The sequence below is a fragment of the Neoarius graeffei genome, chromosome 14 (genome assembly GCF_027579695.1).
Source record: "Neoarius graeffei isolate fNeoGra1 chromosome 14, fNeoGra1.pri, whole genome shotgun sequence".
In the NCBI taxonomy this organism is placed as follows: domain Eukaryota; kingdom Metazoa; phylum Chordata; class Actinopteri; order Siluriformes; family Ariidae; genus Neoarius; species Neoarius graeffei.
The window spans coordinates 38,403,895-38,428,328 of NC_083582.1; the positions used below are offsets into that span (position 1 = coordinate 38,403,895).

General features: G+C 38.6%; 2 protein-coding genes across 4 annotated transcripts in view; both read left to right on the forward strand.

Annotated features, from left to right (window-relative positions):
• tubgcp2 (tubulin gamma complex component 2) overlaps nt 1-10,845 on the forward strand; it is a 40,198-nt gene extending 29,353 nt beyond the window's left edge. For all 3 annotated transcript variants that reach the window (XM_060939605.1, XM_060939604.1, XM_060939606.1), the window contains exons 12-18: nt 200-372; nt 453-581; nt 1,831-1,951; nt 4,464-4,607; nt 8,464-8,592; nt 8,707-8,870; nt 9,171-10,845. In XM_060939605.1, the coding sequence (XP_060795588.1) occupies nt 200-372; nt 453-581; nt 1,831-1,951; nt 4,464-4,607; nt 8,464-8,592; nt 8,707-8,870; nt 9,171-9,246 (936 nt within the window). In that variant the 3' untranslated portion in view covers nt 9,247-10,845. The remainder of the gene's footprint in view (nt 1-199; nt 373-452; nt 582-1,830; nt 1,952-4,463; nt 4,608-8,463; nt 8,593-8,706; nt 8,871-9,170) is intronic.
• A 42-nt stretch (nt 10,846-10,887) lies between these two features.
• Nucleotides 10,888-24,434, forward strand: part of myof (myoferlin) — a 93,787-nt gene continuing 80,240 nt past the window's right edge. Inside the window, exons 1-3 of the mRNA XM_060939607.1 lie at nt 10,888-10,979; nt 22,829-22,884; nt 23,085-23,176. Of these exons, the coding sequence (XP_060795590.1) occupies nt 10,892-10,979; nt 22,829-22,884; nt 23,085-23,176 (236 nt within the window). The 5' untranslated portion in view covers nt 10,888-10,891. The remainder of the gene's footprint in view (nt 10,980-22,828; nt 22,885-23,084; nt 23,177-24,434) is intronic.

Genomic DNA, 24,434 nt, shown 5'->3' on the forward strand with positions numbered 1-24,434 from the left:
CTTTGCCCAAACCCAATTTAAGTAATTTAATATTCCTCACAATAGCATTAACAATTGGGCATCAACATGACCGCAGGGTTTTTATATACCATGGAAACAGCGTGTGAAATTAACAAACTGTCAGGTTAATAGGCCGTGTTCGTAACCGTACGGAGTAATAATAGATTAAAATGTTCATGTGGTTCCTGTTGTTTTCCAGATTGATCTTATGCCCCATGATGTCATTACTCAACTACTGCGCGTCTTGGCCATAGAGACCAAACAGGAAAAAGCCATCATCAACGCTGACCCCACCGACGTGGCCCTCAGTGGCCTCGAGGCTTTCTCTTTCGACTACATTGTCAAATGGCCGCTGTCGCTTATAATCAACCGGTAAACAGCTTTATGATGTGTGACGTGCAGTGTTATGGCATTTGGTTATGGGAAGAAGTCAGCACTGTTTGTTCTTGCAGGAAAGCATTGACAAGATATCAGATGCTCTTCAGACATATGTTTTATTGCAAGCATGTCGAGCGGCTGCTCTGCAATGTTTGGATTAGCAACAAGTCGGCCAAGCAGTACTCCCTACACTCTGCTAAATGGTGAGATTAAAACTCGCTGACTGTTTTTTGCTATTACAAGCATCAAGACTGGAAAATGTTGTGTTGGACAGCAGAAGTGTCCAGGCTGGACACTGGGTGCAGTTAGTGGCCAGTCAAGGCCAGGCATTGACTCAGCAGTGCAGCTTATTTGCCCACAATGAATAGTGTGTGTGTGTGAGAGAGTTTTTTTTGTTGTTGTTGTTGTTGTTTTAATTCTATCCACATTCACTGGGTATGAGCAATCGTGCGCTCTGATTGGCTCTCTTATACTGTGAGTAGAGAAAAAAAACGGTTAGGCATGTTGCTGAACCAACTGAGGACGGAATAAAAACTCGGCTTGAAAACAAAATACACAAAAAGCAACAAAATATGGAATAAAAGTATTTGATGGGAAGAACATATCTTTTTTTTTTTTCAAGAATTATCGCATTTTTCACAAATTGCTCCTGCCATTTCGCCGGTCCGTTTACATTCTAAACGGAAGTAATTTTGTCAGATGTTTTGTATAAAGTTTTTATTCATCGAATTTGCAAAAAATAAAAATGCTCTTTTTCTAAAAGTCCAGTGAATGTTGCTAGAATAAAGCAGTTATCCCATTCAGTCTCGTCGTACATGGCTTTTAGCCAATTCGGCGTTACGTGCCTTGTCTGCTATCAGCTCATGTACAACTCAATTTTGTGGAATATCTCATCTCATTATCTGTAGCCGCTTTATCCTTCCACAGGGTCGCAGGCAAGCTGGAGCCTATCCCAGCTGACTGCGGGCGAAAGGCGGGGTACACCCTGGACAAGTCGCCAGGTCATCACAGGGCTGACACATAGACACAGACAACCATTCACACTCACACTCACACCTACGCTCAATTTAGAGTCACCAGTTAGCCTAACCTGCATGTCTTTGGACTGTGGGGGAAACCGGAGCACCCGGAGGAAACCCACGCGGACACGGGGAGAACATGCAAACTCCGCACAGAAAGGCCCTCGCCGGCCATGGGGCTCGAACCCAGGACCTTCTTGCTGTGAGGCGACAGTGCTAACCACTACATCACCGTGCCGCCCTGTGGAATAGCTGTTTATGTAATTTTTTTTAAAAGATAAAAAAGGACGTGCATTCCAAATGCACAATAAATTTAGAATTTTTAAATGTTTAATAAAGTATACAGCTTATTACATTTTGTGTGTGTGTGTGTGTGTTTGCGTGTGTGTTTGCTTGTTTTATCTGAATGTCTTTTCCTCTCTTCTAACTCTAGGTTTGCTGGTGCATTTGCTCTCAGGCAGCGCATGCTAAACTTTGTACAGAACATCCAGTACTACATGATGTTTGAGGTCATGGAGCCCACATGGCACATCATGGAGAACAACCTGAAATCGGTGACAAGAAGACAGTTCATTCATTTTCTCTATTACAGGAACATTGTGAACATTTACTGACTTTATTTATCCTCTAATATTGTTCTGGTAGATAACTGAAAGGCAAAAGGTATTGGGTCATTCCATGTCAATTCACACACCCTCCCCGGTGACACCTCTTCAATTTGCCTGATATTTATTTTATTAGTGCCTTATGATGTCAAAAGAAAGAATCCAAAATTTTAGCTTCCTAGCTGGAACGGTTTTTGAATTTTGGCCCTTCAATGTTTGGGTGCCACGCCCACTTTTGGGGTCCGGGAATTGTACACTTAATTTGCAAGCATTTTTGGAGGCCCATATCTTTTGTTCTAAGGGGAATATAGACCTGTAAATTGCTATATCTATGTATTCTGGCCCTGTCTATCTGATTCTGCACCTAAAAATAGCACAAGTTTACTAACTTTAGAGATATTAACCCCTTAAAAGTGGATTTTTTTTTTAATGAGACAAATTTTTTTTTTGACATTTCAGGGGTCCATATCTTGGGAAGTTTTTGTGTTGATAGGGTTTAAACTGATTTATCATATTTGGGAACTCTACTATGTACTTAGAGAGTTTCAGGGCACTCAGAGGTTTGGTGGGGGTACAGGAGGGCCCCAAATATGGCTTCGGGACAAAATTACTGTTTGGTACACCCTACTTCAGGCCATTAGTTGGCCATGTGGGCACATGATGACTGGAATGAGCCTTTAACCCTATCAACAGACACCTTTTATCAAACTTTTAAGCCAATAAAAACTTTGATTATCCAACTCCTTCAATATAAACTAAGCATTTGTATATGGTACTATTTTTTGCATATTTTCTGAAAAATCCTAAGTCCGGAAAGTAGGTCAACTGTTGTTTTGACTGCCTATTCATGTTTAAGGTAGTAAAAGCACACCCATATAGTGATTTTAATCTATGGGAAGATTATTTATACCCAATACCCCATTAGTTATATTGACAATTACAAGGGATAAACCCTTTCCCGGCTGTTTCACGATGCTGTTTTTTTTACATTTGACACCTTTCCCTGTATCCAACCAAACTCTGACCACTATACACTTAATAGTTAAATGCATCTTTCAAACAGGAAAGGGAAAGATGCAAACAAGGGGATGATCCCAAGAAAAACATCCTGATTGCTTTACTACATTTGTTCTGACATCCGATCTGGAAGTTAAACCAAGACTCATCAGGGTTTTTTGTTTTTTTTTTTCAAGAAAAGGGGAAGGGGCCCCTAGCCACTCATGTGGGGAAAATTAGCATATCAATTAGTAATATGCTAATTTTCCCCACATGAGTGGCTAGGGACCCCTTCCCCTTTTCTTGAAAAAAAAAAAGCCTGATGAGTCTAGGTTTAACTTCCAGATTGAATGTCAGAGCAAATGTAGTAAAGCAACCAGGATGTTTTTCTTGGGATCATCCCCTTGTTTGCATCTTTCCCTTTCCTGTTTGAAAGATGCATTTAACTATTAAGTGTATAGTGGTCAGAGTTTGGTTGGATACAGGGAAAGGTGTCAAATGTAAAAAAAAAAAAAAAAACCAGCATCGTGAAACAGCCGGGAAAGGGTTTATCCCTTGTAATTGTCAATATAACTAATGGGGTATTGGGTATAAATAATCTTCCCATAGATTAAAATCACTATATGGGTGTGCTTTTACTACCTTAAACATGAATAGGCAGTCAAAACAACAGTTGACCTACTTTCCGGACTTAGGATTTTTCAGAAAATATGCAAAAATAGTACCATATACAAATGCTTAGTTTATATTGAAGGAGTTGGATAATCAAAGTTTTTATTGGCTTAAAAGTTTGATAAAAGGTGTCTGTTGATAGGGTTAAAGGCTTATTCCAGTCATCATGTGCCCACATAACCAACTAATGGCCTGAAGTAGGGCATACCAAATGGTAATTTTGTCCCGAAGCCATATTTGGGGCCCTCCTGTACCCCCACCAAACCTCTGAGTGCCCTGAAACTCTCTAAGTACACAGTAGAGTTCCCAAATATGATGATAAATCAGTTGAAACCTCATCAACATAAAAACTTTCCAAGATATGGACCCCCAAAATGTCAAAAAAATTGTCATTAAAAATCCACTTTTAAGGGGTTAATATCTATAAAGTTAGTAAACTTGTGCTATTTTTAGGTGCAGAATCTGATAGACAGGGCCAGAATACATAAATATAGCAATTTACAGGTCTATATCCCCCTTAGAACAAAAGATATGGGCCTCCAAAAATGCTTGCAAGTTAAGTGCGCAATTCCCTGACCCCAAAAGTGGGCGTGGCACCCAAACTTTGAAGGGCCATAACTCAAAAAACGTTCGACCTAGGAAGCTAAAATTTTGGATTTTTTCATTTGACATCATAAGGCACTAAGAAAATAAAAATAAGGCAAATTGAAGCGGTGTCACTGGGGAGGTTTTGGGCATTTGTGTGAATTGACATGGAATGACCCTATTCATCTCCCTTTCTTTCCCTTTACAGGCATCCAATATCGATGATGTTCTTTGCCATCACACCAGTTTCTTGGATAACTGTCTGAAAGACTGCATGCTGACCAACCCTGAACTGCTGAGGATTTTTTCCAAGCTCATGTCCGTGTGCGTCATGTACACCAACTGCATGCAGGTGTGTAGTAACAGTTTCAGGATGAATTAGTCAGGATTGTGAAGCCGTCATAACAGTTTAATGCGAGGGTCTGTGTTCTTTTATAATCGTGGCGTTCATCTTTGTGTTAAGTGACTTATCTTTGTTGTCCCCTCTAAGTATACTAATCTCTCTGGTAGCATTCTTGGTTGACTAAATACCTGTTAAACTGAAGATTTACCTTTGAAGGTACTGTCCTTAAGTGAGGAACATTTATTTAAGTGAGTTTACATTAAGGCTCCCTCAACTAACCATAAGCCTTAATAAATCGTAAGTCATTTTAAAGTAACTGAATACAAACAAACTGATTTTAATGCTTATTCAATCCTTGACTCAAGACAAGTCCATATAAATTATCTAAAATTGAATTACGGCATGTTCCTAAATGTTGATAACCTTAGGTTCAGTCCTGAAATTTGCGACTTAACAACAGGAAACATGTTTCTTAAGAGGTTTTTCATATTGGTCATTAAATTTTCTTATTGGTGGTGTGAATATTGGTTTATTCAGGTATTGATTATTTTGTTTATTCTTAAAATTAATTTATAAATTGTTAGCTGCTTGATATGGCTTATTCATGTCAGTGAATGTGTTAATGTAAAGAGTTACTGTTTAAAGGAGATACGCAGAATCTTTATTTTTAAATAAATTTCTGAGTGGATAATATATCCTTGACTCTTGTACGCTGCATAAATGGGAATAAAAATATATATATATTTTTGAGAGCTAAAATCGACCGCAAAGTTGGGATTCGAGCTGCCCCACTGAGCCAGCCAGCCCTGAGTGTGACACGTCACAGCATGAACCGGTTTTAAGGCCGAGGCCTTTTACAGCTATAGACCAAAGTCATATAAATAAACATTTATAGTGAAAGTAAGAAATACCGTCACCGACTTGCTCAACTAAGACTGATTTGACTTCATTGATTGTGGGTTGACTCTCATTAAAACAGGATGGGTGTTATAACTTATGCAACATACATGTACATGCATGCATTTTCACTGATAAAACGTAAAAGGCTAATTAAATAATCAGATGAACTGAGACAATCACATTCTGAAACAAATTAAATAATCTTATACCGGTCACAATACAAGTTACATGTATTAATCTAAATGCAGGTAAACAACGTGCTGTTTTTTGTTTGTTTTTTTTAATCCAAATGCGAGTCGGAGCTTACCCGTCTGTGTTCTCGCTTCTTAAAGATCATAGGCAACGGTTTTCAATTTATGCACATTTGAAACTTTATATGTTAAACCTTCTGTAATTTTCTTCTGGTTCCAAGAAGTATTGTTAATAAGTAATAATTAAAATAAGTTAGCGCGGATCGCGGCGAATTTCTGTTCTGCGATTTTCGTGACCACTCGGCACATGACATCATTCAAGACAAACAAACCGCTTGAGTTGAGTCCACTTCCATTTACTTGCATTGCCGTTCGGCTTGAGTGCGGACGTGCGTTCGTGAATTTCCAAAGAAAAGCCCAGGTCTTATTGTTGTGCAGTGAACTGTAACAATGGGACCGGTTCAGGAAGAAGTTTTTACCTTTTACTGAGAGAGGAGAAGAGGCAGAGAGAGTGGATTGGCTTTTTCTGGAAGAGGAGAAGAGGCGGAGCGAGTAGGTTGGCTTTTTCCGGAAGAGGAGAAGAGGCGGAGCGAGTGGGTTGGCTTTTTCCGGAAGAGGAGAAGAGGCAGAGAGAGTGGATTGGCTTTTTCTGGAAGAGGAGAAGAGGCGGAGCGAGTAGGTTGGCTTTTTCCGGAAGAGGAGAAGAGGCGGAGCGAGTGGATTGTGCGCGTGAAGCCAGAGGGTTGGCTTTTTCCGATAGAGGAGAAGAGGCGGAAAGAGTGGATTGTGCGCGTGAAACAAAATCAAGCGGTCAAAGAAGAAATGGAGCAGCAATGCTCAAGCAAAAAGGAGAAGATTGGAGGTAAACATTTTTACCTTTGCTTGCAATTGACAAGTCAAGAATCCTGAGGGATCCTGTACAATCATTGTGGAAATGAGACAAAGGGATATTTCCTCGCTTAGAGTCGGCTATAAAAATAGTATAATGCTGCGGATGGCAGGCTAATGTGGCCTACCGGCGCACTGTCAAGTAATCGTTACCTGTATCCACTACGGAGGGCGGTTTAATTATTCTTCAAAAGGGCTCTTATTTAGTATTACGACAAAAGTAAGAATTTATCATAATTACCAGGATAAATCGTTTGGGCGCGAGTCTTATTGAGGTCCGGCATCACCGCGATCAGAGTCGGTCGAGTCGCTGTCCGATTCCAAGGCCGCATGGTCAAACCAGTGAGCCACATTCACCGATTGCTTTGCAATGGCCATAGGTTCATACATATACAGTTTCACCTCTCGATATTCAATTTGGAGACTTCCTGCTTCAAAATCGCCATCGCTTTCAGACATTTTACACAACCTCTCACAACCAAAGTCTGTACACGTGTGCTCGGTTCGCAAGTAAACATAGAACTGCTCCCGGTCTGTTTGGCTTGAATGACGTCACAACGATGGTCCCCTGGCAGTGAAAGTGCGCATAAGTGAGATGTAAACAAACCTTCGGAAATTGGGCAAAACAGTATATTTTAAGTTTTATTCAATTTTAGGGTGCAAATTAGACACTCGGAAGATTGATTTCGCTTTTTGGGTTGTTCTTCTAGACAATAAAGTTAATATTCTACGTTTCACCTCCAACCATTGCCTGTGACCTTTAAAGGTCGATCTTGTGGCCGATTGTTTTTGAAACAGTCTGACTTTCAGTTCTCCGTTCATTCGCTTCTTCCACATAAGGGTGAGATGGCAGCGATATCCAGTTTAGAAATAAGATGGCTGGTCCATTCACTGTTTTCTTCATACTGTGTACTCCGCCATTACTGCTGGGCTCAGGCAATTACTAAAACCCGAGACGGAACGGGATGTCACCGGTTTTAGCAACAACTGCGGGGAGGTCACTGCCCGAGCGATATGTCCCGTCCCGTTCCATCCCGGGTTTTACCAACAACCCTCAGCTCACTCCCGGAGGACTGGTGCAACTGAACTCACTTTCCTTTTAAATAAATAAAATACATAAATATTTTCCTTTTCTTGTAGTTTTCTTTTCTTTTAATTGTTGGTACTGCACCCTCTTTCAATACAGGCTTATAGCCAACACTCCTCAACAGATCAGAGGTCTCGTACGAGTCTTCAGTAAAATGTATGAAGTGGTCTTCAGCAGAGGAAAGACCACTTCATAGCTGCCCAATGTGCCCGTGAACTTCCCGCAAAACACGTCCAAATCTTTGCAGTTTGAACATTCTTGGGCCATGAATGGAACATAAATCCACCTTCTGTCGTGGTGCTGCACTGGCCAACAACACATCTACGTGGCATGGCGATAAATTAGCTCAAAATGGAGGATCAGAGTTGCAGTCAGCTCTGTTTTTTAGTATAGCGGAAATGGCGATGAGGCCGATAGACTTCCTCCTGTGACGTTACGGACGTCGAGGTCATTCACTCAGACCGCTACCTATATAAATCACTATATTCAATTTACTGTTAACGCTTAAAACTATTCCTGTGCCATTCTTGAGGTCTCAGTGTGTTTATAAACGAAAGTGAGACCATGGTTCTGCATATACTGTGCTTTAAGTGTTTACTGAGGAGAAACAGGATTTTCTCAGGTACAAATCAATGTCCGTTCTGTATTTCACTGAACAGTGTGCTCCCTCAGTACTAGTCATGTTTGAATCGATCTCAAGGTTGTGTCATCTCTTACTTTGTTAAAAGAGACAGCCAAGTGCAGTTTGCGCCCTTTGTGACATCTGACCCCAGGCTTAAGAGCAATTGTTCTGTTCTAGCAATTCACCCAGAGTATGAGGATGGACAGTGAGATAAACCGATTAAGTCTGGAACGTGGCACCTTGGAGGGTCCTCCAACACAGAGCGAACGCACGGAGGAGGCTGAGAAGAAAAGACTGGCCTCCAAGGTAATGGCGCGTTAATGCTGTGTGCAGTGTTGACCTGTAGGGATTCCATCACTGGATTATATATCTAAGTAGCACTTTTTAAGGCTAAACATTTTTCTTTCTGTCCATTTGCAGTTTTTAGCTGACCATGCTGATTCCCTGCAGTCAGACTCAGGCTTTGAAAGCACTATCAGTAAGTTTGACAGTAATTTCAGCACGTTGTTATTGGACCTGTTGGACAAGCTGAGCATTTACAGCACCAATGACTGTGAGCACAGCATGATCAACATCATTTACAGGTGAGTGAGCCCTTACGTTTCAGGGATAAAGTATATTCATGGTGGCCTGGGAAAAATCATGGAATATTGAAAGATGAAGAAACAAGTGGTTTTTATTTTATTTATTTATTTATTTATTTTAAACTTGTGGTTTTGATGCATGTAAAAGAGAAGCGTGGTTCAGGAAAGCCTGTAGTTCTTTGAACGACAGTGTATTATTTTAACAAAATGTCAAACTTGGACCATGTGAAGGGTTTTCCCAGGCCGCCACAGTATACAGTTCTAACCAACATGATTTACTTAACCGAGTGTTTTTGGCAGGCTTGATTTTAACGGGTTCTACACTGAGCGTCTGGAGCGAATGGCGATTGAAAGGGGTCAGAAGGCTGCCACGTAGCACTCTACACCAGGACCTTCATAAATCAACATCAAACAGCAATAAGGGGCTTGATGGCATGTTCTGCTCCTTAGAATCGTGTTAATTTTAAACACCCTATACCCATCACATTACCTAAAAGCCTATTCAAAAGAGTTTGACTGTACATTTATAGAACGGCTCAGCCATGGCTGAATAGTTTGATTTGTCTTTGTTCTTCCACAGGACATGTAGCAGTGTTGTGTTGTAATATAAGCAATTCTTGAAGAAATATTGGATTCTAACAAAATAAGCAGTGTTTGTGGTGTTTGTTTTGTCATCTTTTTTTTTCCCCCTCCCTTTTAGCTCTCAACAATAACCCTGGTGTTTATTGGGCTGAGTTCAATGACTTAAATAATTCAATGATCATCTGCTTATGATGCTCTCCACTAGCAACATGTGCACACCCCAGATAATTATTGCTAGAATTATTGCCTTTGCCCCTAGACTTTTTATCAGAACAGATTTGCGTAAGCAATGTTTCAGCAAAATTACATTAAGCATAACAGTAATGGGCAAAAAAAATATGGCTCACAAAAATAAGACTGGACCTGTGATGTATAATAAGTTTACAGTATAAAAACACTATGCTCAAATTTAATAATGCTCAAATTTAATAATACCAAGGGTTAAAATAAGTCAGAATTAAATAAATACAAGGGCGCAATACAATTACAGAACTACACAGTGAAGAACAATATGGCATATAAATGCTGCCGGCAGTGTGTGAAAACATTCTATACAATTGTGTAGGCGCATGTATGGGTGTCATGGTCAGGCGTCCACATACCTTTGGCCATGCAGTGTATTATTGCAATAGGCTTATCTAAGGAGTACTCAATAGTATGGAGACTGTAAATGAGAAAAGAGAAATATTTACATTTGTGTGGATAATAAATCCTCAAGTTGGGCAAATTTTTATGACCTTTTATGCACTGCTTGGAGATAAATATTAATAAGATTCAGGGGGGAAAGCATGAACCAGGAAGAGAGAATATTCAAATTAAGTTTGTATTAATGTTATTTAAATAGTGCAGCTTTGGGTGGTGTAAAATCTCCTTTAATATTTTAATGAAGGTTATTGTATCTTACTTTCCCTTACTCTGAAGGAGAAAAATGTATTGTATTTTACAATTAACATTATTTTTGAAAACGACCTTTTTCTTCCAAAAAAATTCAATAAAGCTGTTTATATTGACATTGAGCACACTGTACAGTATGTGAGAGAGAATGTTCATAATGTTCACCACCAGAGGGCGACAGAGAGCTGCGTCTCCTTTCACTAGTCACTTTTCTCAATGTGATGTAGTTACTGCTGGTTTCAACTTATTGTTAAACATGTACAGAATATAACATTATACAGAAATTAATTTTCTGCTCTGAGCATCCCCTGATCAGGTTTCCTCCTCAGGTTCATGATTTATTACAGCAGGTAGGTGGCTTTGAACAGTGTGTAAATGATCCACACCCTCCTCCCAGTGTCCAGCCCTACAGCTCATTTGCTTTAACTTCACTAAGAAAACTAAACTGAAGGCTGCAGGCATGATGACAGGATTAAAATAAAAGCACCTTTTAAAACGCCTTTTTGGTTTGTTTTTTTTCTTTTTTTTTCTGACGTGTGTCAGTCATGTTGCGTGTTGTGGTGGAGTCTGCTTTGGGTCTTCCTAAAAAGAAGCTCGGCAGTCCGGACCCCATCACATCTGTGGTGTTTAAAGGTAAATACTGAGGACAGACTAGTGTATGCTTTTCACTTACAACATCTGGGAAATGCTAACTACTCAAACATATTTATATAACATTAAAAAGAACTGTTTGAAGGTGTGTTTGATACTTATGGAATGTCTCTGTAGTCTGGTGTTTTATTATTATTATTATTATTATTATTAATAAAATGTACACAGCTAAAGAAGCAGTGTTGAGTTAAAACTCTCGTAAGAGTTCACTTTTACAGGGCTAAATGTGCTTTTAATGTTAAATCAATTCCTAAAGTGTTCCATCTGCAGGGTTAAATTAACACTATCTGCCCAAAGACCCCTCACAAGGATTAATCACAGTCCTTTGAGTTGATTTAAAGAATTAGATGTTGAATAAACATCTACTGAATTGACGCTTAAACTGCTTAAAAGAATACCTAGTGTTGCATCAACTTTTAGTATTGAATTAACTCTTAAACCACTTAAAGAACACCTAGTGTTACATCAACTTTAGTACTGAATTAATGCTTAATCCGCTTAAACACCTAGAGTGTTGCATCAACTTTTAGTACTGAATTGATGCTTAAACTGCTTAAAGAACACCTAGTGTTACATCAACTTTTAGTACTGAATTAACGCTTAATCCGCTTAAAGAACACCTAGTGTTACATCAACTTTAGTACTGAATTAATGCTTAAAGAACACCTAGTGTTACATCAACTTTTAGTACTGAATTAACTCTTAAACCGCTTAAAGAACACCGTGTTACATCAACTTTTAGTACTGAATTAACGCTTAAACCGCTTAAAGAACACCTAGTGTTGCATCAACTTTAGTACTGAATTAATGCTTAAAGAACACCTAGAGTGTTACATCAACTTTTAGTACTGAATTAACTCTTAAACCACTTAAAGAACACCTAGTGTTACATCAACTTTTAGTACTGAATTAACACTTAAACCGCTTAAAGAACACCGTGTTACATCAACTTTTAGTACTGAATTAACACTTAAACCGCTTAAAGAACACCTAGTGTTACATCAACTTTTAGTACTGAATTAACACTTAAACCGCTTAAAGAACACCGTGTTACATCAACTTAGTACTGAATTAACGCTTAAACCGCTTAAAGAACACCTAGTGTTACATCAACTTTAGTACTGAATTAATGCTTAAAGAACACCTAGTGTTACATCAACTTTAGTACTGAATTAATGCTTAAACCGCTTAAAGAACACCTAGAGTGTTGCATCAACTTTTAGTACTGAATTCACTCTTAAACCACTTAAAGAACACCTAATGTTACATCAACTTTAAGTACTGAATTAACACTTAAAGAACACCTAGTGTTACATCAACTTTAGTATTGAATTAATGCTTAATCCACTTAAAGAACACCTAGTGTTGCATCAACTTTTAGTACTGAATTAACTCTTAAACCGCTTAAAGAACACCTAGTGTTACATCAACTTTTAGTACTGAATTAACTCTTAAACCGCTTAAAGAACACCGTGTTACATCAACTTTTAGTACTGAATTAACGCTTAAACCGCTTAAAGAACACCTAGAGTGTTGCATCAACTTTTAGTACTGAATTCACTCTTAAACCACTTAAAGAACACCTAATGTTACATCAACTTTAAGTACTGAATTAACACTTAAAGAACACCTAGTGTTACATCAACTTTAAGTACTGAATTAACACTTAAAGAACACCTAGTGTTACATCAACTTTAGTATTGAATTAATGCTTAATCCGCTTAAAGAACACCTAGAGTGTTGCATCAACTTTTAGTACTGAATTAACTCTTAAACCGCTTAAAGAACACCTAGTGTTACATCAACTTTTAGTACTGAATTGACGCTTAAACTGCTTAAAGAGCACCTAGTGTTGCATCAACTTTTAGTACTGAATTAACTCTTAAACCGCTTAAAGAACACCTAGTGTTGCATCAACTTTTAGTACTGAATTAACGCTTAAACCGCTTAAAGAACACCTAGTGTTGCATCAACTTTTAGTACTGAATTAACGCTTAAACCGCTTAAAGAACACCTAGTGTTGCATCAACTTTTAGTACTGAATTAACGCTTAAACCGCTTAAAGAACACCTAGTGTTGCATCAACTTTTAGTACTGAATTAACGCTTAAACTGCTTAAAGAACACCTAGTGTTGCATCAACTTTTAGTACTGAATTAACGCTTAAACCGCTTAAAGAACACCTAGTGTTGCATCAACTTTTAGTACTGAATTAACTCTTAAACCACTTAAAGAACACCTAATGTTACATCAACTTTTAGTACTGAATTAACGCTTAATCCACTTAAAGAACACCTAGAGTGTTGCATCAACTTTTAGTACTGAATTAACTCTTAAACCACTTAAAGAACACCTAATGTTACATCAACTTTAAGTACTGAATTAACGCTTAAACCGCTTAAAGAACACCTAGTGTTGCATCAACTTTTAGTACTGAATTAACTCAAACCGCTTAAAGAACACCTAGTGTTACATCAATTTTTAGTACTGAATTGACGCTTAAACTGCTTAAAGAACACCTAGTGTTGCATCAACTTTTAGTACTGAATTGACGCTTAAACTGCTTAAAGAACACCTAGTGTTGCATCAACTTTTAGTACTGAATTGACGCTTAAACTGCTTAAAGAACACCTAGTGTTACATCAACTTTTAGTACTGAATTAACGCTTAAAGAACACCTAGTGTTACAGGTACATCAACTTTTAATACTGTATTAACGCTTAAACTGCTTAAAGAACACCTAGAGTGTTGCATCAACTTTTAGTCCTGAATTAATGCTTAAAGAACACCTAGAGTGTTGCATCAACTTTTAGTCCTGAATTAATGCTTAAAGAACACCTAGAGTGTTGCATCAACTTTTAGTACTGAATTAATGCTTAATCCGCTTAAAGAACACCTAGTGTTACATCAACTTTTAGTACTGAATTGACGCTTAAACTGCTTAAAGAACACCTAGTGTTACATCAACTTTTAGTACTGAATTAACTTTTAAACCGCTTAAAGAACACCTAGTGTTACATCAACTTTTAGTACTGAATTAACTTTTAAACCGCTTAAAGAACACCTAGTGTTACATCAACTTTTAGTACTGAATTAATGCTTAAACCACTTCAAGAATGCCTAGAGTGTTGTATGAACTTTTAGTACTGAATTAACGCTTAAACCGCTTTAAGAACACCGAGTGTTACATCAACTTTTAGTACTGAATTAACACTTAAACTACATAAGGAAAACACAGAGTGTTGCATCAACTTTTAGTACTGAATTAACACTTAAACCGCTTGTGGTATCTGACCTGGTGGGTGGAGTACAGAAGCATGGCAGGCCAGAACTGAGTCCTCAAAAACACTTTTATTTTCAGCTTTACACATTCACTCACCCCCCCCCAAGTGTTCAGGCTGGGGAAGAGCTCCCTTCCTCTGCTGTCCGTCTCCTCTTTATAGGGCGTGGTCACTGGGGAAGGCACACAGACACAGGTTAATTCCCATCATGTGCAGTGATTCCACCACTTACCTTCCCTGACTCTGCCCTCCATTCACAGACCAACACTTGGCCACGCCCCCGCTGCCACACCGATTAAAGAACACCTAGTTACATCAACTTTTAGTACTGAATTAACTCTTAAACCGCTTAAAGAACACCTAGTGTTACATCAACTTTTAGTCCTGAATTAACTCTTAAACCGCTTAAAGAACACCTAGCGTTACATCAACTTTTAGTACTGAATTAACGCTTAAACCGCTTAAAGAACACCTAGTGTTACATCAACTTTTAGTACTGAATTAACGCTTAAACCGCTTAAAGAACACCTAGTGTTACATCAACTTTTAGTACTGAATTAATGCTTAAACTGATTAAAGAACACCTAGTGTTACATCAATTACTGAATTAACTCCTTAATTGCTTAAAGAACCCTTACAGGGATTAATTATACACTTTTGAGATGATTTAAATAATTGGGTATTGAATAAACACCTACTAAATTAACTTTTAATACAGAATTAACTCTTTAACTGCTTAAAGAACACCTACAATGTTACATCAACTTTGAGTGCTGAACAAACTTCTGAACACCTACAGTGTTAGCTCCTTATCTGCTTAAAGAACTAGCTGAACCTTTAGTATGACATTAACACTTTAGCTCTGAGATTTGTTGAATGAACATCCACATAGCTAAATGAACTTGTAGTACTGAATTAACTCTCAACCACTTCAGGAATACCTCTAGGATGAAACATTCTCAGTATTAAATCAATTCTTGAAGTGTTTAATGAATGATTACAAAGCTAAATGAGGTCATAGACTCTAATTAAATCTTTGTGTTTATTAAACACCTACAGGGTTAAATTTTAGTGAATGAAATTAACTCTTGATGTGATTCCTGGATATCCATAGTGTAAAGTCCTGAGGGCTTCATACTGTACCTATAATGTTAACTCTTACAGTGCTGGTTAATACTTGTGTTGGATTAATTTGAAGTATCTAATGAACAGCTATTAACTCCTCGAGCTAAATTATTTCTCAAAGTGTTTAAAGAACACGTAGAGAGTGAAATTACTGTAAATACTCAATGTGATTCATGGACACCCACAGTACTGAATCACTCAAGTCCTGCATGTTTGATACCTGGAGAGTTAAATGAACTCTTACAGTGCTGATTAACACTTGTGTTGAAATAACTCTTACTGTGTTCAGCACTATGTGCAGAGCAATGTGTAAACACTACAGGTGTTGATTCAACAGTGGGTTTTAGCTGTGTAATGTCACTGTGTCACAGCATGCACACCTGTAAAAATGTGTAACTCAAACCAATTTAATTATAGGCTATAACATATACAGCTACAACAACTGGGAAAATGGATATACATACAGTGGTATGCAAAAGTTTGGGCACCCCTGGTCAAAATTGCTGTTACTGTGAACAGTTAAGCAAGTTGAAGATGAAATGATCTCCAAAAGGCACGGGCGCAGATAGAGGGGGGGACGGGGGGGATTCGTCCCACCCAGATTTAAATTCACCTCGTTCGGTCCCCCCCACTTATAGGGAAGAAAAAACATCTATGCTGTCTTTCTTTGCATAAGGCAAACCTCACGGAAAAATCAGAAGACTAATTACCATTCGGTTTATTAAGGTGCACAGCAGTACATACATAGTTGCAACTGCGCAGACTGCACAGGTTGCGAGCTCGAGCTTGGTTGCTATGGTTACCCACAAGAAGTTTGACAGGCATATCGGGGACAGCTCCTCCTAGTTCAGGACCCCAACACGGCATGATGAAGGGTGCCAAAAGGCAGAAAACGATTGCATCGTTTTTTCAGCAAAAAAAAAAACGACTGTAAGTAAACTATGCCTTACTTTATCATATCACCTTGCAATTTTTTGATAGTCTGTTCAAAGTAATGTCGTAGTGAAAGTAAAATCGTACGGAGTAGAGATGTCTTTCTGGTAGCCTCCTTCTTTCGGTGGTAGCCTGTAGATACAGTGCTCAGAAGGCAGTTTTAATGTTTAATCTGGCGTTCCCTGCCATAATTTCAGCGAGCATATTGTTTCATAAGGAAACTTTGCGAAGAGTTGTTGACTGACTGCCACTCACGCAACACACAGGCATAGTTAGAAAGTCAGGATGCACTGGTTTACACTTTACACACACACACACGTAGCCCAGCCTCTCGCTATGTTTAACAGTTGGAATTTAGCGGTTTTAAAACTAGTTTTGCAGTTTTGCAATTTCTGTGCGTGATGATAATGTGTAAACTTTGGATTTCCATAGGCTATGTTAAAATGTTATCATTGTCCTGGCCTGCAGGTAGTTCCTGGTGATGGCAGTGAGGGAGGTGAAATAACATGTATACACACTACCGTTCAAAAGTTTGGGGTCACCCAGACAATTTTGTGTTTTCCATGAAAAGTCACACTTTTATTTACCACCATAAGTTGTAAAATGAATAGAAAATATAGTCAAGACATTTTTCTGGCCATTTTGAGCATTTAATCGACCCCACAAATGTGATGCTCCAGAAACTCAATCTGCTCAAAGGAAGGTCAGTTTTATAGCTTCTCTAAAGAGCTAAACTGTTTTCAGCTGTGCTAACATGATTGTACAAGGGTTTTCTAATCATCCATTAGCCTTCTGAGGCAATGAGCAAACACATTGTACCATTAGAACACTGGAGTGAGAGTTGCTGGAAATGGGCCTCTATACACCTATGGAGATATTGCACCAAAAACCAGACATTTGCAGCTAGAATAGTCATTTACCACATTAGCAATGTATAGAGTGGATTTCTGATTAGTTTAAAGTGATCTGCATTGAAAAGAACAGTGCTTTTCTTTCAAAAATAAGGACATTTCAAAGTGACCCCAAACTTTTGAATGGTAGTATATATATATATATATATATATATATATATATATATATATATATATATATATATATACGCGCACACATATATACACAAAATGGAATCATTTGCTGACAGCTCAGTCCCCCCAGTTCAAAAATCCTATCTGCGCCCCTGCCAAAAGGCATAAAGTTAAAAACCTCATTCCCTTTATATTTTAAGCAAAAAACATTTTTTTTATTTTCATCTTTTACATTTTCAAAATGACAAAAAAGGAAAAGGGCCCGAAGCAAAAGTTTGGGCACCCTGCATGGTTAGTACCTAGTAACACCCCCTTTGGCAAGTATCACAGCTTGTAAACACTTTTTGTAGCCAGCTAATAATCTTTCAATTCTTACCTGGGGGATTTTCACACACTCGTCCTTGCAAAAGGCTTCTAGTTCTACAAGTTCCTTGGGCTGTCTTGCATGCACTGCTCTTTTGAGATCTACCCATAGATTTTCAGTGATGTTTAGGTCAGGGGACTGTGAGGGCCATGACAAAACCTTCAGCTTGTGCCTCTTGAGGTATTCCATTGTAGATTTTGAGGTGTGTTTTGGATCATCGTCGTATTGTAGGACCCATCCTCTTTTTAACTTCAACTTTTTTACAGATGGTGTGATGTTTGCTTCCAGAGTTTGCTGGTATTTATTCGAATCCATGCTTCCCTCGACCAATGAAATGTGCCCTGTGCCACTGGCTGCAACACAACCCCAAAGCATGATCAATCCACACCCATGCTTCAGAGTTGGAGAGGTGTTCTTTTCCTGGAATTTGGCACCCTTTTTTCTCCAAACATACCTTTGCACATTGTGGCCAAAAAGTTCTATTTTGATTTCATCAGTCCACAGGACTTGTTTCCAAAATGCATCAGGCTTATTTAGATGTTCATTTGCAAACTTCAGACGCTGAATTTTGTGGCTAGGACGCAGGAACGGTTTTCTTCTGATGACTCTTCCATGAAGGTCATATTTGTTCAGGTGTCGCTGCATAGTAGAACAGTGCACCACCACTCCAGGGTCTGCTAAATATTTCTGAAAGTCTTTTGCAGTCAAACAGGGGTTTTTATTTGCCTTTCTAGCAATCCAATGAGCAGTTCTTTCAGAAAGTTTTCTTCAACTTCCAGACCTCACCTTGATCTCCAGTGTTTCTGTTAACTGCCATTTCTTGATAACATTACAATCTGAGGAAACCGCTACCTGAAAACACTTTGCTACGTTCTTGTAGCCTTCTCCTGCTTTGTGAGCATCAATTATTTTATTATTCAGAATGCAAGGGAGTTGCTTAGAGGAGTCCATGACTGTTGATTTTAGGGACAAGTTTGAGGAGTCAGAGAATTTATACAGTTTTGAAATCTGCATCATCTGACCTTTCCTAATGAAGAATTTGAACAAGCCACAGTTCAATAAGCTAATTAAGGTCTGGAACCTTGGTAAAAGTTACCTGAGAACTCAAATGTATTGGGGTGCCCAAACTTTCGCATGGTGTTCATTTTCTTTTTTCACTCTCCAATTGTACAAAACAAAAATAATACACAAATCTTGCAGAAAACGCTGAAAAGAAATGTGTCGTCTTTACCTTTATGCCTTTTGGTGATCAGTTCATCTTCTGCTCACTTAACTATTCACAGTAACAGACATATCATCATCATCATCAGAGATCTTGTGAAAATTGTTATAGGATTTAGTAATTGCTAGAGTAGGGTAAAGACAGACTTGAGGATTGCCTAAAGTTTATCAAAACAATATAGAGATATTGTTCCTAGGTGTGAATGAGTGTGCAAATGTGGGTGTGTGCACAGTGCCCAATGATGGATTGGCATGTATTCCGGCCTCACGGCTAATGTTCCCAGGATAGGCTCCGGATCTGACACCACCCTGACCAGGATAAAGAACTTATAAAGAGATAAATGAATGAAGAAAATGAATGGACTCACAAATGCCATCAGACCCCCACTGTTTTTAGTCATGTTATCCAATTTTGTTTAACACAAACTCCTTTTTGTTGGTCAGCTTTCACCACGGGGTGGCACGGTGGTGTAGTGGTTAGCGCTGTCGCCTCACAGCAAGAAGGTCCAGGTTCAAGCCCTGTGGCCGACGAGGGCCTTTCTGTGTAGAGTTTGCATGTTCTCCCCATGTCTGCGTGGGTTTCCTCCGGGTGCTCCGGTTTCCCCCACAGTCCAAAGACATGCAGGTTAGGTTAACTGGTGACTCTAAATTGACCGTAGGTGTGAGTGTGAATGGTTGTCTGTGTCTATGTGTCAGCCCTGTGATGACCTGGCGACTTGTCCAGGGTGTACCCCGCCTTTCGCCCGTAGTCAGCTGGGATAGGCTCCAGCTTGCCTGCGACCCTGTAGAACAGGATAAAGCGGCTACAGATAATGAGATGAGCTTTCACCACACATTATTCTAAGGTCACCCTCAGAGCCCTGTCCGTGTCCCATTGTGGTCATCTTTTGTCTGTCTACCCGCCAATATCCTGCTCGCATCCTGTTGTTCTGATGCTTTGGCTTTTATTGTTCGCTAAGTGTACTATATACCCTCAGGCATAGGAAAAATAGATACATTTGGAAAGATTTGATTATTTCTTTCACTTTTTGGTAATGTTCAGAACCCTGGCATCTCAAATACAATTTAAAAATAATTTGGAAAATACTACCGCCATTTCTCAAAAAGTTGAAAAGCTGTAAGTTCTTTAATGACTCACAATATTGACTGATTTACTGATCAATTTATTTTCTCCTCTTTTCTGAGACTGTTCCTGGTTTTTCATGGCTTTTGTGGGTTTCAGGAAACAGATCTTTCAAGGATAGTTGTGTTTTATTTTTAATTAAGTATAAGCAGTGTGCATGCAAAACAGTGATTCTGGTTATTCTGGTCATATAATTATTATTTATTTTATTAGCATAACAGCATGGGACTGTTTCCCCATCTATCCTGTGTTGTAATATTAAAAGACAGTTTTATTTATTTATGCTAAACATGCTGCAGAAGCCAGACTTTCTATCAACATATAAAAAACAGACTGCATGACAACAGACAAATTTAATCCAGACCTCAACCTTACAATATACGGCACACCAGTAAATCAAGTTTCTGAATTCATCTACCTTGGACACAAACTCTTCAAAAAACAATGGAATGATAACTGTGAACCATAGAATCGGACTTGGTTGGACTGCTTTTGATAAGAACAAAATTGCACTAACTTCAAAATGGATCCCATGCCACATAAAATTAAGCATCTACAACACCTATGCTCTTCATGTAGTTTTACAGTGGTGCTTGAAAGTTTGTGAACCCTTTAGAATTTTCTATATTTCTGCATAAATATGACCTAAAACATCATCAGATTTTCACACAAGTCCTAAAAGTAGATAAAGAGAACCCAGTTAAACAAATGAGACAAAAAATATTATCCTTGGTTATTTATTTATTGAGGAAAATGATCCAATATCACATATCTGTGAGTGGCAAAAGTATGTGCACCTTTGCTTTCAGTATCTGGTGTGACCCCCTTGTGCAGCAATAACTGCAGTTAAACGTTTCCGGTAATTGTTGACCAGTCCTGCACACCGGCTTGGAGGAATTTTAGCCCATTCCTCCATACAGAACAGCTTCAACTCTGGAACACTGGCGGGTTTCCTCACATGAACTGCTCGCTTCAGGTCCTTCCACAAGATTTTGATTGGATTAAGGTCAGGACTTTGACTTGGCCATTCCAAAACATTAACTTTATTCTTCTTTAACCATTCTTTGGTAGAACGACTTGTGTGCTTAGGGTTGTTGTCTTGCTGCATGACCCACCTTCTCTTGAGACTCAGTTCATGGACAGATGTCCTGACATTTTCCTTTAGAATTCGCTGGTATAATTCAGAATTCATTGTTCCATCAATGATGGCAAGCCATCCTGGCCCAGATGCAGCAAAACAGACCCAAACCATGATACTACCACCACCATGTTTCACAGATGGGATAAGGTTCTTATGCTGGAATGCAGTGTTTTCCTTTCTCCAAACATAACGCTTTTCATTTAAACCAAAACATTTTATTTTGGTCTCATCTGTCCACAAAACATTTTTCCAATAGCCTTCTGGCTTGTCCACGTGATCTTTAGCAAACTGAAGACGAGCAGCAATGTTCTTTTTGGAGAGCAGTGGTTTTCTCCTTGCAACCCTGCCATGCACACCATTGTTGTTCAGTGTTCTCCTGATGGTGGACTCATGACCATTAACATTAGCCAATGTGAGAGAGGCCTTCAGTTGCTTAGAAGTTACCCTGGGGACCGTTGTGATCTCGCCAACTATTACACGCCTTGCTCTTGGAGTGATCTTTGTTGGTCGACCACTCCTGGGGAGGGTAACAATGGTCTTGAATTTCCTCGATTTGTACACAATCTGTCTGATTGTGGATTGGTGGAGTCCAAACTCTTTAGAGATGGTTTTGTAACCTTTTCCAGCCTGATGAGCATCAACAATGCTTTTTCTGAGCTCCTCAGAAATCTCCTTTGTTCATTTCATGATACACTTCCACAAACATGTGTTGTGAAGATCAGACTTTGATAGATCCCTGTTCTTTAAATAAAACTGGGCGCCCACTCACACCTGATTGTCATCCCATTGATTGAAAACACCTGACTCTAATTTCACCTTCAAATTAACTGCTAATCCTAGAGGTTCACATACTTTTACCACTCACAGATATGTAATATTGGATTATTTTCCTCAATAAATAAATGACCAAGTATAATATTTTTTGTCTCATTTGTTTAACTGGGTTCTCTTTATCTACTTTTAGGACTTGTGTGAAAATCTGATGATGTTTTAGGTCATATTTATGTAGAAATATAGAAAATTCTAGAGTTCACAAACTTTCAAGCACCACTGTATATGGACTAGAATGTGTCAACTGGATTTCTGCTGCACTACAGAAACTGGAAGTCTTTCAAAATCATGTAATGCAACTTAGGACTAACACCAAACTCTCAGACCATGTCAAAATTGAAGATCTTAGACAAATAACCCAATTGCCACTAATTGGGTTTAGAAGGCATGATTAATGGAAAGAGAAACAGGGGTTGGCAACCTAAGAGACGGAGAGATAACATCACAGCATTGGCAGGACTTGATATAAAGTCCCTGAACACTCTTGCCAAAGATCGAGATCTATGGAAGCAACTATCTCATGTTAGTGTGCATCCTGCCGCAGGCGGAGATAGCGGTTAATGATGATTATTTATTATTATGGCCACCTCTTTTTGTGCTCTATTATTACACTGTTTTTAACTTTATGTCTGTGTGTCAAAAGTTTCAACCAAAATTTGGGTTTCTTACACATTTTGCACTTGCATTAATAAACAAATACAAAAGTACAAAAGACTTACACATTGCATATACATACATATACCTTGGTATTTACAGTTAACATAATTTGATTGTTCTTTTATTTTTAGGTGAAAAGAAGAAAACTCAGTCCATCAGCAATGAAATTAATCCTGTCTGGAATGAGGTAGGACTGCACTGATGCACGCAGAAAAATATTTCGGGTCTCGACTCCAAAATCAGTAGTTTATAATCGTGTATTAACCATTTAAACCTTCATTTGGTTTCTCAGTCAGATTTACTTGTAGCTTATGTATTTGTATTTCTTTCTATATGGATGAACACAATACAAACTGAACTGATGATGTGCTTTTTGTTTTTTTCCAGACACTTGAATTTGACTTAAAGGGTTCCCCTCTTGATTCCTCCTCTTTCATTGATGTAACTGTAAAAGACTTTGAGACTCTTGGAAAAGACAAGTAAGTCCCCAGATGTCAACATCTGTACTGGGCACACATTTAGGTTTTGTAGCTCATTTCAGTTTTTAACTAAAATCAATTCCATTGCTAATCTGATTGCAAATGTACTGCTGTTAGACAGGCAGATGGTTAAAAACATATCCTTTTCAAAGCTACTATAATTTATAGGTCTTTATATACACACATTCAGGGTCATTTAGATTTTTTATTCAGATTTTGAAGCATTATTTTAGGGATGTATTGATCAGCTGATTTATGTCAATGCATCTATATAAAAGGGAGAGAGTGGAATGAATTGAAGTCACAATCATAAATGTATTATCAATTATTATCAAAAAAAGGACAAACAACCGGTGTGTAAAAAAAAAATCATATTATTATACATACAGTGATCTGTATAAAGGCTGACTTTGTGATTTGCCTGTAACTCTGAGACTTCATTATCATTATTTGCAAACTAATAGTAGGCTTACCCCAGATTCTGAATGAAGCTGGTCACATTCAATCAAGGTTACTAAATCGAATTGTGTCATACTGAAGCAGATTCAGTGGTATTATTAGATATTGCCTTAAAGCAGATACGCAGAACCTTTATTTTTAAATACACTTCTGAGTGGATAGTATCGCCATCCTTGACTCTTGTATGCTGCATAAATGGGAATAATTTTTTTTTTGAAAGTTAAAATCGACCACAAAGTTGGCATTCGAGCCAGCCAGCCTTAAGTGCGTGACATCACAGCGATAACTGGTTTTAAGGCCAAGGCCTTTGACAGCTATAGACCAAAGCTAAACTCGGCAGGCGAGAGTGGTTGCAATGGCCTCTTCGTTCGGATTTATTGGAGATTCTTCGGATTCTTCCGATAGTAATACATCTAACTGTGATAGTCCTGAAATTGGAGTGTGTGTACATGCTACTGCTATACACATAGAACACATAGAATGGAAAAAGACAATGTACAACAGCCAGGCCAGGTCAATTCAGAGAGATCCAAAACAGTAACGAGGGCTAGACAAAATCGTGGTTGGAAAACAGGCGAGGATCGAGAAACCGGGAAGCAAGAGAAACGAGCAAACAAACACAAGGGCTAGGCAAAACGGCAGAAAACCGGAAGGCAAAAAGGGTCATACACAGGAATACAATCAGAATAGTAACGCTCAGTAGGCTCATGAAATGTGGAGGCAATACTGTGCAAGGAACAAAACAAACAAAGGGGTATAAATACAAACGGAAACAAAAAGGTACAAGTGATGTTAATTA